Genomic DNA, 15,002 nt, shown 5'->3' with positions numbered 1-15,002 from the left:
AGGAGTTATAAGGAGAGAAAGAACACCGGTTGTGCTTTCGCTTTGTTTCGGTTGTTCGGTTTCTTCCCAACAAACTGGTATGCATGGCAATAAAAGTTATTTTTGGCCTGAAGGAAAATGAATTGATGGGCCTGGAATATAATAGGAAGGAGAATTGTGCTATATAAGAAATGACCATTTAGTGAATTTCAGAGTATGATGAATCAGTTGCTTGGTATGGGTGTCAAATTTGATGACGAGATTTTAGGACTTTGGTTGCTTGCTACTCTACCAGACTCTTGGGAGACCTTTCGAGTCTCACTCATTAATTCGCCCACAGGTATTATTACTTTGGATTTGGCTAGAGTGGTGTTGAATGAAGAGGTTAAAGAAATCTCAGGGTTCTACATCACAGTCCGAGGTGTTGGTTTCGAGAACAGGGGAGAAACAGAGACAAAGATGAAAGGGTAGAGATAAAGCCGAAGCAAGTCAAGATCGAGATACAAGATCTTGGTGTCACATTGTGGTAAGAAAGGTCATATCAAGAAATATTGCTTAAGTGGAGAAAGAGAACAAAGGTGGTGGTGATAAACACGACCGGAATGACGATGAAAGTCCGAGCGTGTTGCTACTGTTACTCGTGAAGATTTGTTAGTTATTTGTGATCAGAATTTGGTCAACCTAGCATGCGACGAGACTATTGGGTGATTGATACTGGTGCATCACTCTGTCACGTCGAGGAAGGAATTCTTCACATCTTATACTCCTGGTGATTTTGGGGGTATTGAAGATGGGTAATGATGGTTTGTTTCGTTATTGGTATGGAGATGTTAGCTGGTAAGTAACAATGGAACAAAGTTAACTCTCAGGATGTCAGACATGCACGGATGTCCGTTGAATTTGATTTCTGCAGGAAAGCTTGATGATGAGGGATTCTGTAACACCTTCAGTGAAGGGCAGTGGAAGCTGACTAAAGGCTCCTTGGTTGTGGCTCGAGGAAAGAAGAGCTCAAATTTGTACTTGATGCAAGCTTTGACTTCTCGAGAGACGGTGAATGTGACACTGAATGACAACTCAACTGAGTTGTGGCATAAACGACTCAGTCACATGAGAGAAGGGGCTTAACTGTTTAGCGAAGAAGAATCAACTTTCAGGTTAAAGAATGCTACACTGAAGAATTGTGCTCATTGTCTAGCAGGAAAGCAGAAAAGAGTTTCATTTAGAACCATCCTCCTCATAGAAATCAGAGTTGCTAGAGTTGGTCCATTCAAATGTTTGTGGTCCGATAAAAGTAAGATCACATGGGTGCACTTTACTTTGTGACTTTCATTGATGATTGTTCAAGAAAGCTATGGGTTTACACTTTGAAGTCTAAAAATCAAGTCTTTGAGGTGTTTAAACAGTTTCAAGCATCAGTTGAAAGGGAAACTGGGAAGAAGTTGAAGTGCATTCGTACTGATAATGGTGGCGAGTACACAGGGTCGTTTCATGAGTATTGTCTGCGACAGGGAATCAGACATCAGAGAACACCACCAAAGACTCCACAGTTAAATGGGTTAGCTGAAAGAATGAACCGAACATTGATTGAGAGAGTCAGATGTTTGTTGTCAGATGCAAAGTTACCAAGATCGTTTTGGGCTGAAGCTTTGAATACAGTGACACATGTGATAAATCTGTCTCCCAGTGTTCCTTTGAAAGGTGATGTGCCAGATAGAGTTTGGTTTGGTAAAGACGTGTCATATGATCACCTACGTGTGTTCGGTTGTAAAGCATTTGTTCATGTTCCAAAGGATGAAAGATCCAAGTTGGATGCCAAGGCTCGACAATGTATTTTTATTGGTTATGGTCTAGATGGTGAGTTTGGTTATAGACTCTATGATCCAGTTCAGAAGAAACTCGTGAGAAGCAGAGATGTTGTCTTCATTGAGGATCAGACCATTGATGACATTGATAAGACGGAGAAAGTGGATTCACAAGGTAGTGGTGACTTGATCGATGTGAATCCGGTTCCCTTAGACTCTTCACCAGATCCTATCCAGGATGTTGTGCATGGTGATGTTAGTGGTGACCATCAGACTATAGGTGACTTTGATACTCCCATGGATGATGTTGTGAATGATCAACAACAAGCACCTATAGCTCCACCAGCAGTTCCACTTCGAAGGTCTTCCAGAGATCGACGATCTTCTGTCAGGTATTCTCCTGATGAATATGTTCTTTTGACTGACGGGGGAGAACCTGAATGTTATGAAGAGGCTATGGAGAGTGAATGCAAAGATCAGTGGGTTGAAGCGATGAAAGGCGAACTTCAATCATTGCATGAGAACCATACTTTGAATGGTGAAACTGTCTAAGGGCAAAAGAGCTTTGAAGAATCGGTGGGTTTACAGGTTGAAGCAAGAAGAGAAGTCTTCATCTCCACGATACAAAGCTAGATTGGTCGTCAAGGGTTATACTCAGAAAAAGGGGGTTGATTTTGAAGAAATATTTCTCCGGTTGTGAAGATGTCCTCTATCAGAACTATACTGAGTTTGGTAGCTTGTTATGACCTAGAGGTTGAACAAATGGATGTGAAAACTGCTTTTCTTCATGGTGACTTGGAAGAAGAGCTTTACATGAGCAGCTAGAGGGTTTTGTTGCACAAGGGAAAGAGGACTATGTGTGCAGATTGAAGAAGAGCTTGTATGGTTTGAAGCAAGCTCCAAGGCAATGGTACAAGAAGTTTGAGTCTGTTATGGGGGAGCAAGGCTACAAGAAGACTACTTCTGATCATTGTGTGTTTGTTAAGAGATTCTCTGGTGATGATTTTATTATTCTTTTGCTCTATGTTGATGATATGCTTATTGTTGGTCAGAATGCTTTTAGAATTGAGAAGTTGAAACAAGAGTTGAGTAAATCCTTTGCAATGAAGGATTTGGGGCCAGCAAAGCAAATTCTTGGCATAAGACTGACACGTGATAGAAAGGCCAAGAAATTATGGTTATCACAAGAGAGGTACATTGAGAAAGTACTTCAAAGGTTTAGTATGGACAAAGCTAAAGCGGTGAATACTCCTTTGCTATGCACTTTAGATTAAGTGTTAAGCATAGTCCTTCCACAGAAAAGGAGAAGGAAGAGATGCAGAAAATTCCTTACTCTTCAGCCGTGGGTAGTTTGATGTACGCAATGGTTTGCACGAGACCAGACTTGGCTTATGCCGTTGGTACAGTTAGTCGGTTTCTTTCTAATCCAGGCAGAGAGCATTGGAATGCAGTGAAGTGGATTATGAGATATCTTCGTGGCACTTCCAACATGAAACTTTGTTTCGGCAATGAGAAACCTGTTCTTGTTGGGTATACAGATTCAGACATGGCCGGAGACATTGACTCGAGGAGATCTACTTCAGGTTACTTAATCACTTATGCAGGGGGAGCTGTGGCATGGCAATCGAGACTGCAAAAGTGTGTTGCATTGTCCACCACCGAATCAGAGTTCATTGCAGCAACCGAAGCGTGTAAGGAGATGCTTTGGATGAAGAAGTTTGTGCATGAGCTTGGTTTTACTCAGGAGAAGTATGTCCTGTACTGTGATAGCCAGAGTGCTATTCATCTTGGTAAGAACTCAACTTTTCATGCTAGATCTAAGCATATTGATGTGAGGTACCATTGGATACGAGATGTTCTTGAAGCTAAGCTGTTAGAGCTTGAGAAGATACACACTAATGATAATGGTGCTGATATGTTGACGAAGGCCTTACCAAGAGGAAAATTTGAAGCATGTTGTTTGACCTCCGGCATGGAGGCATTCCCCACATAGTTGGAGGGGGAGATTTGTTGGGTATGGGTCCCACTATGTGGGAAACCCATATTTTCTGGCACAAATGTTTTGCCTTCCTTTTTCTTTTGTTTTTTGTCAAAAGCCAATTTTTTGGCTTATTAACGGGAGTGGGCAGAAATTTTTCTGTAGAGAGCTAAAGAAAAATAGAGAGAAAGAGAATAGAAAAAAATCAGATTTTCAAGCTTGGTGCAGCAGTGATCAACTCTTCGATCGAAGGTCCATCCGTGGTTCGATTGAGCTGATTTTTGGACAGCAGCTAGGTGATAAGGTGTTCTTGACTTTGTACGGTCGGATTTTTCATCCGAGTCTTGTAGCGTCGGAAATACCCATTTTTCAGCAGCTACGTTTTGGTGATGTTCTCTCATTTTTCTCTCTTTTGCTAAAGATTACATGTTGTTAGCCTTGTCGGAGTTGAATGCTTGTTGTAGGCTTGATATTGTGATCTTGTAGTTGAACATTTGATGATAGTGGAGCTCTTTATCGGACTCTAAAGTCCCGTGGTTTTACCCTTAATTTAGAGGGGTTTTCCACGTAAAAATATCGGTGTCTCTATTTATTTTTGTTGTGGTTGCATTAGTTGATTTGTGGTTGATTAAGGTTGCTAGAGAACATATCTTGTGCTATTGTGCTTGCCATAATTTTTACAGGAGTTATAAGGAGAGAAAGAACACCGGTTGTGCTTTCGCTTTGTTTCGGTTGTTCGGTTTCTTCCCAACAAATAGCTAGGAGCTTGTTCAAAGTGCTTGCAAAATGCAGAAGCCATGGTTTTGTCATTTTTATTTTGCTGACAATTTGGACCTTTTACCCTTTTGAACTAACCTCAAGGTGGTGATGTCCAGCTGCTAATCTCTCTTTCTCTTTTCAAGTTTGGTGCATGATTTAATCAGCATTGTTCACATAGGGTAGCAAAGGTGAAAGATGAATGTAGTTCTTGATTTGCTCCTTTTGCGTCTTGAACAGTAAATACTAATTGTTCATAGCTGAGATTCCTTATGTGTTAAGAAATTATAGAACTGTACATTGTTGGACCTTTTGGATTTTGACTAAAACTCAATGAACTTCTACTTTGGATTCACTTGAAGAACCTTGATCTTAAAGTGACGTGAAATCTTGAGTGTTATTTATGAAGTCAATATTGAAAATCTAACTAGAAAGTCAAACATCGATAAACTTTCTAATTTTGAATATAAAATTGATATCTGAAATCTTACGTAAAAAAGATGAATGGAACTTCAACTTCTTCGTAAGAATTTGCTGGGAAGAGTATTAAACAAGCTTGTTGGAAGGTATGCTTTACACGTTGTCATAAGTTCTCCCTGGTGGTCTATATTTACCTCTTTCTAGTCTAAGCATTGCTATGGCTTGCACAGTTGTTTATCGTCATTTAGATGTCGTACAACTTTTGAGAGGTGTACATTCGGATTGGGTTTGCAAATAAATACATTTTACCAGTCCAGCAATTATGTACCACACATAGGCCCTTTAATTAATATTTTAGATGTAGTGGGAAATCAGATAAATATCTTTCTTTCATATTATGTAAGAATGAGTGTTTGATCGAAACGAGTGAAAAATTTCGAGTTAATCAAGTTGACGAGTCTTATTTTATTATTCTAACTTAATTTGAATTTTTTTCGAATTGAGTCAAGTGAAATGAAATTCGAGTTGAATCGAATCGAGTGAAATTATTTGAGTTAAATTAAAAAATTAAACATGTCAAAATTAAAATCTTGTTATAATATAACTAATTTCATGTTAGAGTAAATAAATTTGAAACCACGAATATTTAAAAACTTTTTCAAAGCAAAATAATAAAAAATGCAATACCTTAATATGATAAATTTGAATCATTAATTAACTTATGCAGGTCCTAAAATTTAGAAAATTTTAAAATTTTAACTTTATTTATATATATTCTTTAGAATTCTTTTAAAAAAAATTAAGGATATAAATTTTGAAAATTTTATAATTATTTTGATTATTTTGTATTTTTTGTTGAGAGAGAGACCAATATGCTCATTTTAGAAATTGTTACGGATTAAGGTATTTACATCAATCTGTTATTCGAATTATTCGAGTTATTAAAATTGTAAAATTCAACTCGACTCGAACTCAAAACTCAAATTATTTATTCGAGTTGACTCGAATAACTTAATTCAATTAACTCAAAATTCAATTTTTTTTCTAATCGAATCAAATTTTACTTAATCCTAATGTTGCATTAAGTTAAAATCCGAATAAGTATTTTTCCTTCCATACATGATATATTGGCTTTTCTTGAAAAATAAATGAAGGAATATAATGATATACACTTAGCTCCTACATATGGGTTCTTGTTAGATCTTGTAGGTAGATTTGGCATGTTTGTATAGGACTTGACAGTGACATACTGTCCAAAATGGATTCTTTAACTGTTGTTTTTCCCCTTGATATTTGAGGTTATCAAGGTATGATCTCCGATTATTGGAACTAAAAGTTCAGTCTGCATAGATTTCAAGTTTAGAGTGTTCTTACATTTCTTTCAAATTCGAGGACACCGTAAAAGAAATTCAGACACACAAAACAACTAGCAGGTATTAGGGGTGAGCATTCGATCGAATCGAATCGGATCGAAAATTTTCGAGTTAATCGAGTTTTCGAATCTCGTTTTATCATCCTAACTTATTTGAAGTTTTTTCGAATCGAGTCAAGTGAGATGGAATTCGAATCGAATTGAATATATTTGTTTGAGTTAAATTTTAAAAAATAATTTTGAGTCCTTGTAACTATTATCACCCATCGTAATAAAATTTGACCACCTTAATCTAATTTTTTATTAACTTTCATCACCTCATAATTTATTTATTAATTTTTTATATACTGGTTAGCTTCTTTGCTTCCTTAGTTGTTTCAATTATCTTCAGATTCTTGTCACTATCTATTTTGAAATTAAAAAATATATTAAATGTAAAAATATAATTTTTAATAAAAGTTATTTTAAAAATAAAATATGAAATTGATACCAATATAAAATTTTAACATGAATATTTTATGGCATAACTAATAATTCAATTTTAATATAAATATTCAATATGACTAAACAATTCAATAATATAAATAATATAAAATGTGAAATTTAATTTAATAATATAAATATTAGATATAAATAAAATTATTACTATTTATGCTTAGTGATTTTTTTAGATAATTTTGATTTTTCTTTGAGAGTACAGGGTGAGAAGTAAAAGTTTAAGGGGAAAATAAAAAGTTTGGAGAAATAAAAGTTTGAGGAAAAGTAAATAGGGGGAGTAAAATTTTGGAGGGAAAATATTAAAAAAAATTGGAGGGGGGAGGGTTTGGGGTAGATGGGAGATGGGATGCGAAGAGAATAAAAGTTTTAAGGGAAAAGTGAGAGGGAGTAAAAATTTTGGGGGAAAATAAAAGGTTTTGAGGGTTTTTGGGAGTAAAATTTTGAGAAAAAGTAAATGGAAGAGTAAAATTTTGGTGGAAAATGGATTTTGGGTAGCTTGGGGGGTTGGGAGGGGAGGGGAGTAAAAGTTTTGGGGGGAAGTGGGAATGAGTAAAAGTTTTGAGGGAAAAATAAAAAGGTTTGGGAGTTTAGGGTAAAAATGTAAAATATTATAGTTTGATGTTTGAATTATTCGAATTCGAAAACTCAACTCGATTCGAACTCGAAATTCGAAAAAAAATTCAAGTTGATTCGAATAACTCGATTTGTTTAACTAGAAGTTCAATTTTTTTTTGATTTTTTGAGTCGAATCGAGTTTTGCTCACCCTTAACAGATATAGCATAAATCAGTCATGCATCTGGCCTAACCATTTTTCCTGCACTGTAATTTATTTTTGTTTAGAGCAACAAGTCATTGTGGCAGTCTGGCAGAGTCGCATTTAGACCACTTTTATCTTTGGTTGATGTTATGGTGTCGAATTCTTCTCTAACCTTTTTTAATTCAGTTTATGATTATTGAAATGCGTTATAACAAGCATTAACTTCTCAATTAATAATAGATCAATATATTTAACTTTCAAAAATCAGTATACGTAATATTGTCCATGTATTGTAATTTGCGACACTTTACTCAAACCGACCTTAGCTCAGTTGGTAGAGCGGAGGACTGTAGTGGTTTAACTCATAGGAATCCTTAGGTCGCTGGTTCGAATCCGGCAGGTCGGAAATTTTTAATTAATTTTTCCTTTAGACCTCCTCAATCCCATTCAAATTAATCCCTCTTAAAAGAATTTAAAGTAATGTAATTCCTATTAATTTTAAAATGTGAGATAAGAAAAATTATTATTATATGAATTAAAATTATGCAAAATTAACAGAAAAATTAATGTTGGGATTAGTTTTTTACATGCTTAATTTCAGTATAGATAAATTAAATTATTTTTTTAGAAAGATAAATTTATTTAATATCAAAATTGAGAAAGATTATAAAAGTCTTTTTACTATTTTTTTATGGTATTATTTTTCAACTTGTAGCTAGTAGTATCAAACTTGAAAACATAGTACCTTTTAAAGAATATAAAAACCATGGTTGACTAAAATGGCCATGGAGCAAGATATTGATTTGCAACTACTTCAACAACCACCAGAGGAGCTATTATCTGACATGCAAAAGGATTGAACTTGCCGCATTTCGAACATTCATACAGTAATTTAATTGTTTCGGTTTCTGCTCTCTTACGAAAAAAATATAAATATAAAATTTATAAAATTAAAATATAATTAACTTTAATAAGAATTTTATGAAAATAAATGCTATTATAGGCTTCTAAAGTCCATTAATCGAACCCGTAATTATATGATAACTTTCTTCTGACCTAATAAAATTTCAAATGTTACTCTCAAGAAAGAACTTCAAATGGTTGCATTCAGAAATGAAGGAAAAAAACCATGGGCTAGGGGGTTTAGGCTGGTTTTGGAACCTGGAGGCGCCCTTTTTTAGCTGATTAATACAAGACAAAGGCCGAAAGCCAACTCCAAGAGCCAAAGCCGCCAACTTTCTCAATACATATAAATATATAGATATGGTTTTAAGGGTGAGTTTGGATGGGCGGTGCGTTTATCTACGGTTAGTGTAAAAACAGCGGTGGCGGTGAAATTAGATACTGTAGCGATACTGTAGCGTGAGACAAAAAGTAAGCTAAACGCACCGCACCACACCCAATCGCCCATCCAAACCCACCCTAAATATGACTCTCTCTCTTTATCTCTCCCCTGCCTTTGGTATCTGGGTCTTTGTCTTTTCCAAGTATGGGTTTTTCGGTTGAATTGTGCTCTGTTTTTTAGAGAAATATAAAATAGAGATATGGTATTGTTTTTCCTTTTTGTTGGCTACAATGAAAATTTTCTATTTTTTATTTTGGAGAAGTTTGAAAGATGAAACTCAAAGTGGATAAAAGGGGTTTTCTCGACATGTTATTGATAGAAAACTGAGAAATGATGAAATAACAATTTTTGTAGGTGAAGTCATTAGTGCATCTTGGAGACTTTCCTAGTTTTTACTCTTCTCTTCCATGTTAATTCTTGCTTGTGTGCCTTTTGAGATAGAGAAAACTAACTGGGTTATAAGAAGACCAAGCTTTTAATAACCGCCCTACTTTGGTTTGCTTTCAGTGCATTTCAGTTTATTTAATCTTTGTTGTAAAAGGCTCTTGGCTTTCCATTGTTCTGTCCTGTTAGAAGGATGGATAAGCGAAGGATGAGTATGATGCGTGTACCCAATATAAATATTGCTCTGTCTTGGTTCTTGTAGCTGACCCCATATGTGTCGGGATTAATGGTTTGGTTTGGTCTGATTGTGAAGGTACACCATCAAACTTTCTTGTCATGTAAATTATTTTCTAAGAACACTTTTTTGATTTGTTCAAAGTATGGAGCCTCGAGTGAAGAGCAGGGAGCCCCTTAGCTAGTCTCTTCTCGTTGTTAATAAAGAAATGAATGATTTGGCTTTGTCCTTTGGTAGCAGGGTCATCTTGCTTGACTGCAATTATCTGAACATGTACGTATGTAAAGAAAGATATCATCAGTAAGGTTAAAAAATCTGACAAAAATTACTTGGATAAAGGAGTAAAGATGTCAACTTTGAGCCTTACCTCCCCTTGCATTGTTAAAGCTGCAATCCCTGATCGATTTACAAGCGCTATTGTCAAGGCCCCATCATCTCTTGGATCTGTTAAGCGCATCTCCAAATCTCTTGGCTTGAAATATTCCTCCAATTGCAGAACCCTTACGGCGACCTACAAGATTAAGCGTATAGGACCAAAGGGTGAGGTGACGGAGTTTGGGGCCCCCAACGATAAGTACACTCTAAAAGCAGCCGAGGAGGCAGGATTCGACCTGCCGTATTCTTGCAGGGCTGGAGCATGCGGCACATGTGCGTGAAAGATGATTTCAGGTTCCGTGGATCTATCCGATGGTACTTTCCTTGACGATAAACAAATGGAGAAGGGTTATATGCTGCCTTGTGTTTCATACCCGACCTCAGATTGTGAGATTCAAACCCACAAGGAAAGTGAACTTTATGGTGTGAAGTGAGTAGGGTCCTCAAGTTTCCTTACGTACATCTTGCCTTGTAAAACTTACCGTCCTTAAAGATATATGAAGACATACAAATTGCTCCCACATATATATATACATATGGGTTCTTATTTTCCTCACAGAAATCAGGCAAAGAGCTTTTGTACGTACCATGAAGATATGAAACGTTTCTGTAGGACTTTTTTTGGGTCAGATGCTTGTATAGGACTTGACACGTACTTCTGGTGTCAATTGTATATTAACTCTCCAAAATGGGTGCCTCAATTAAATGTTTTCTTACAATTATATAGAATTAAGGTTAACATATCAAGAAGTACCTAATTTATAATTAAACGGGATAATTTCCAAATACATTTTTTTCAATGGCAAAAATTGTTAGACTTGAATTTGGGTTAAATTGTAAATGCTGAAGGGTAGTTTTTTTAGAATTAAGACTAAATTGTCACGTTTATAAATGTTAAGGGTAAATCAAATAGTTAAATGATCATTTCTTAACTTTTCATTAAAGTATTTTTTTATCTTACATGTCTGTTTTATGGTCCATGTTATAAAATTCATGGTTATCCCTCTCAAGAATGTTGTCTCTAAAGTTCGAATTTGCATCTCATATTCGAAATGTAATATGTCTTACCATTAAATCCAACACTTGTTAGCATAATTAAAATATGATTAACACATTGTTAACTTTAATAAAAATATTAAAGTTAAAATATGTCGTAAGGTCCTATGCTCTTCACAATTTTGAGATTTAATCTATATACTTTTATTTTTAAGAATTTAATTTTTATACTTTTCGAATTTTAAAATTTAAATCTAATTGTTAACACTGTTAAATATTTTTAGTTACATTTGTTATTGTAATAATTTGAAATAAAAAATACTCACTTGATAGTAATGTAATTGAAAAATGATGTTAATTTAATAAAATAATTTTAAAATGTTAATAGTTGGACTAAATTTGAAAGATTAAATTCTTAAAAATAAAATTACAAAAATAAATTTAAAATTTACGAAAAGTATAAAACATTTTAACCAAATTTTTTTTAGGTTAATAAAATTCCATGAATCGAATCCATAATTATATATCCATTTTATTTAGGCGTAATAAAATTTCAAATGGTTGCATTCAAAATTCTGAAAATAAACCATGGGCTAGGGTTTAGGCTGGTTTGGAACTTAGGGGCGCCCTTTTTAGCTGATTTAGAAAAGCCCTTTGCCTGCCAAAACCAACCCCCACATGCCTATAGCCGAAGCCGCCAACTTTCTCAATATATAGATATAATCACTATTATTAGGTTTTAAGACTCAGAACTTGGATCCTCCTCATTTTCTCCGCTGCCCGAATTCCCTCTGTAAGCCCTCTTTCTCTTTTTTAATATTTGCGACTACATCTCTCATCTTTTTGTTTGCGATCTATTTACCCCCAATACTTTTGAGGTATTGTTTCTGATGTCTCTGTCTTCTTCTTCTTTTGTCTTTTTAAAGTTTGGGTATGTTGGTTGAATTGCGATCTATTTTTCTGGAAAGATGTAAAATAGATGTATGGCATTGTCTTTCCTTTTATAGGCTCCAATGAAAGTTTTCTATTTTTCATTTTGGAAAAAAGTTTTAAACTTTAAACTCAAAGAGAGTAAAAGGGGTTCTTCCGACATGATATTGATAGAAACCTGAGGAAAGTTCAAGAACCAATTTTTGTAGGTTAAGTCATTAGTGCAACTTGGTGACTTTCCTAGTTTGTTTTGTCTTTCATGTTAATTATTGTTTTTCTGCCTTCTGATGATTCTTAAAATGCGGCCCTTGATATTGACTTCTTAAATTGAGATGGAGAGAGAAGAAAATTTTGGGGTTATAAGTACACTAAGCATTTAACAACGGCCTACTTTGGTTTGCTTTCAGTGCATTTCAGTTTCTTTAATCTTTGTTGTAAAGACTCTTGGCTTTTGACTGTTCTTCTAGAGCAAATCGACTGTGCATCGAAATAATAGGTTGAAAGGGAGACCAAAACCTTCATGGATAAAGGAGATAAATAATTATACGAATAGTGATGGAATAGAATGATTGAATGAGTATGATTCGTGTACCCAAATGTAAATATTTCTCCATCCTGGTTCTTGTAGCTCACCCGATGTTGGTTTGGTTTTGGTCTTATTGTGAAGGTGCACCATAAAACATTCATGTCAGATAAATTCATTTCTAAGAATATTTTGTCAATTTGTTCGAAGTATGGAGCCTCGAGTGAAGAGCAGGGAGCCCTTAGCTAGTCTCTTCTCATAGCGCTCCAGACATTAATTGTCTTGTTAATACAGAAATGGATGATATGATTCCTTTTTCATTTATAGCATTAACAAGGTACAAGTTTGATCGTGTCCATAAGAATTTTCTGGCATTTAAAAGTCTCTAAAGAACAGTGTCTAAACAAAAACAAAAACAAATTTTCATTATTGCTATTAAGCAATTATATTTAATGTCGTTGTCTCGGAATTGACAGTATAAACATTAGCTGACTGGTCTAGTTCACCCTTTTTTAGTTAACGTCATTTGTTTAGCTTTTTTCTGGTTTTGTTTCCATCTTTTCGTCTTTGTCATTTGGTGGCAGGGTCATCCTGGTTGACTCTTGTATGACTGTAATTGTCTGAATATAGATATAATCATCTGTAAGGTTAAAGAATCTGAAATATTACTTGGATTCAGGAGTGAAGATGACTACTTTGAGCCTTACTTCCCCTTGCATTGTTAAAGTTGCAATTCCCGAACGATTTTCAAGTGCTATTGTCAAAGCCCCAACATCTCTTGGATCTGTTAAAAGCATCTCCAAGTCTTTTGGCTTGAAATGTTCCTCCAATTTCAGAACCTCAATGGCAACTTACAAGATTAAGCTTGTAGGACCAAAAGGTGAGGTGAACGAGTTTGAGTCCCCTGATGATAAGTACATTCTAGATGCAGCTGAGGAAGCAGGGGTTGAGCTACCATATTCTTGCAGAGCTGGAGCTTGCTGCACATGTGCCGGGAAGATGATTTCAGGTTCTGTGGATCAATCTGATGGTTCTTTCCTTGACGATAAACAAATGGAGGAAGGTTATCTGCTGACTTGTGTTGCGTACCCAACTTCAGACTGTGAAATTCACACCCACAAGGAAACCGATCTTTTCTAAGTAGTTTGTGGTCTGAAATGATTACGGTCTCAGTTGTTGTCTATGGACTCATCTAAACTTGCTACCAATGAGGATATAAAGCTTTTTAATTTGTGCTGAATGTCTGGATTGCCATGGTTGAAGACGACTTGACGACCTCTGGACCTGCCAATATTATCTCTATTAACAGGTTACAGGACCCAAAATGAAATAAAAACAAAATTCAAATCGGTCAATCAAATTGAGTACATTCAAATAAAATATTATTCGAATCGGTTTTTTTTTTTAATATCTTTCTCGGCCAAGCTGAATTTGTTAGAGGCAACCTTTGCAGAAATCCTGAACCAGTGGTTTATAGAATGGGGGAAATATACAGGGATAAAGCAGAGAGGAAGTTTAGTCGGCCTATTTGAGGCTGCTGATGCTGAAGAGAAAAGAAAAGGACTTGGGCTTGTTGCTAAAAGGCCCTTAGTTCCTAACCGTTGAAAAATGAAAAGCAAATTTCCATATTGGACTTATACGAAAGGCGAGTAAAATAAGCAAAACTTGTATAGACATTAACAATTGGATTGGAACGTCTCCGTTCTATTTTTCTAGTCTGTTTTCAACATCGAATCTTTTGTTTTGAGATTACTGTTTCTTTTGTATTAAAAGAAAAAAATAATCAAAAGTAGAAAACCTCAAATTATTATAAGCTAAGAAAAAGAAAAAAGAGTATGAGACAAAGTTGAGGATGTGGACCAAAGTTTTTGCTCAACTTTTATATAAGAAAGAAGAAGATGTAGAAGGAGTGATAAAATCACCTTTTCATTTATCTCAAATCTCACTAAATATGATGCAAAAAGGTCCTAAAAAGTTATCTTTCTCCTTCTAGGCTTTTTGGGCTATCACCACCGCTTGTATATTTTCGAAATTCAACTTTACAATGGAGTGATATTGTAAGGGTTTTTTAAAGAAATAAACAACGATATAATAACTAAATTCAACATATTTTAAATGAATATATATAGAATGTATATGCGGGTACTCCTTGAAAGTCAGTAAGGAAACGGTCTTTCGCATAGAAGCTCGAGTTATTCTTGAAGTTTTACGTATTATAACCTAGCTGAATTACGTTTAATCAATGTTTATCTTAAGAGGAGTTGGAAGACAAGAATCCGTTACATTCCTAGATCTCAAAATATGGCTGTTGATCGAATGGCAAAATGTACTTATGATAATCAGTTTGGGTTGAAGCTTTTTGAGGATCCCCCAATTTCAGTTCAAGAGATTTTACAATCAGATGGTGATTTTTTAGTAAAGTTATGTGATTTTATTGTTTTCGTTTAATGCTATTTGTTTCTAAAAAATATAGAGAGAGAGAATGTATAGATAATTAAATTATTAATGTGTTTTTTATATAAATATATAAGTATATAACATCTGAAGGGTGATCATTATGACACTTGAAAATAACACCTATTGGCTATTGATAGTTGACATTTGGATACTTAATTTAAGTCTTGCCCTTTTCTAAACAAAATGGATTGAAA

The 15,002-nt window shown here is 34.9% G+C and overlaps 1 protein-coding gene, 1 non-coding gene and 1 pseudogene across 3 annotated transcripts; all 3 read left to right on the top strand.

Annotated features, from left to right (window-relative positions):
* Positions 1-7,879: 7,879 nt before the first annotated feature.
* TRNAY-GUA (transfer RNA tyrosine (anticodon GUA)) lies at positions 7,880-7,969 on the top strand. The gene is given in 2 exon segments: positions 7,880-7,916; positions 7,934-7,969. It is a non-coding gene; the product is annotated as a tRNA-Tyr (tRNA).
* A 1,014-nt stretch (positions 7,970-8,983) lies between these two features.
* On the top strand, positions 8,984-10,588 carry LOC107903257 (ferredoxin, root R-B1-like; annotated as a pseudogene).
* An 869-nt stretch (positions 10,589-11,457) lies between these two features.
* On the top strand, positions 11,458-13,591 carry LOC107906692 (ferredoxin, root R-B2). 2 transcript variants are annotated; one of them, XM_016833765.2, is made up of 2 exons: positions 11,458-11,691; positions 13,031-13,591. In XM_016833765.2, the coding sequence occupies exon 2, from the start codon at positions 13,039-13,041 to the stop codon at positions 13,489-13,491; it is 453 nt and encodes a 150-aa protein (XP_016689254.1). In that variant the 5' UTR covers positions 11,458-11,691; positions 13,031-13,038; the 3' UTR covers positions 13,492-13,591. The 2 variants fall into 2 exon arrangements, with proteins under 2 accessions (XP_016689254.1, XP_016689255.1); XM_016833766.2 differs by having other exon boundaries at positions 11,514-11,776.
* The last annotated feature ends 1,411 nt before the right edge of the window (positions 13,592-15,002 follow it).

Source organism: Gossypium hirsutum, chromosome D05 (genome assembly GCF_007990345.1).
Source record: "Gossypium hirsutum isolate 1008001.06 chromosome D05, Gossypium_hirsutum_v2.1, whole genome shotgun sequence".
Classification (NCBI taxonomy): Eukaryota; Viridiplantae; Streptophyta; class Magnoliopsida; order Malvales; family Malvaceae; genus Gossypium; species Gossypium hirsutum.
The sequence above is the reverse complement of the archived record's forward strand: the minus strand, read 5'-3'. Positions and strand labels throughout refer to the sequence as shown.

Bases quoted from the DNA above. Each gene is read 5' to 3' on its own strand.
- LOC107906692 (XM_016833765.2), top strand. From the start codon at position 13,039: ATGACTACTTTGAGCCTTACTTCCCCTTGCATTGTTAAAGTTGCAATT.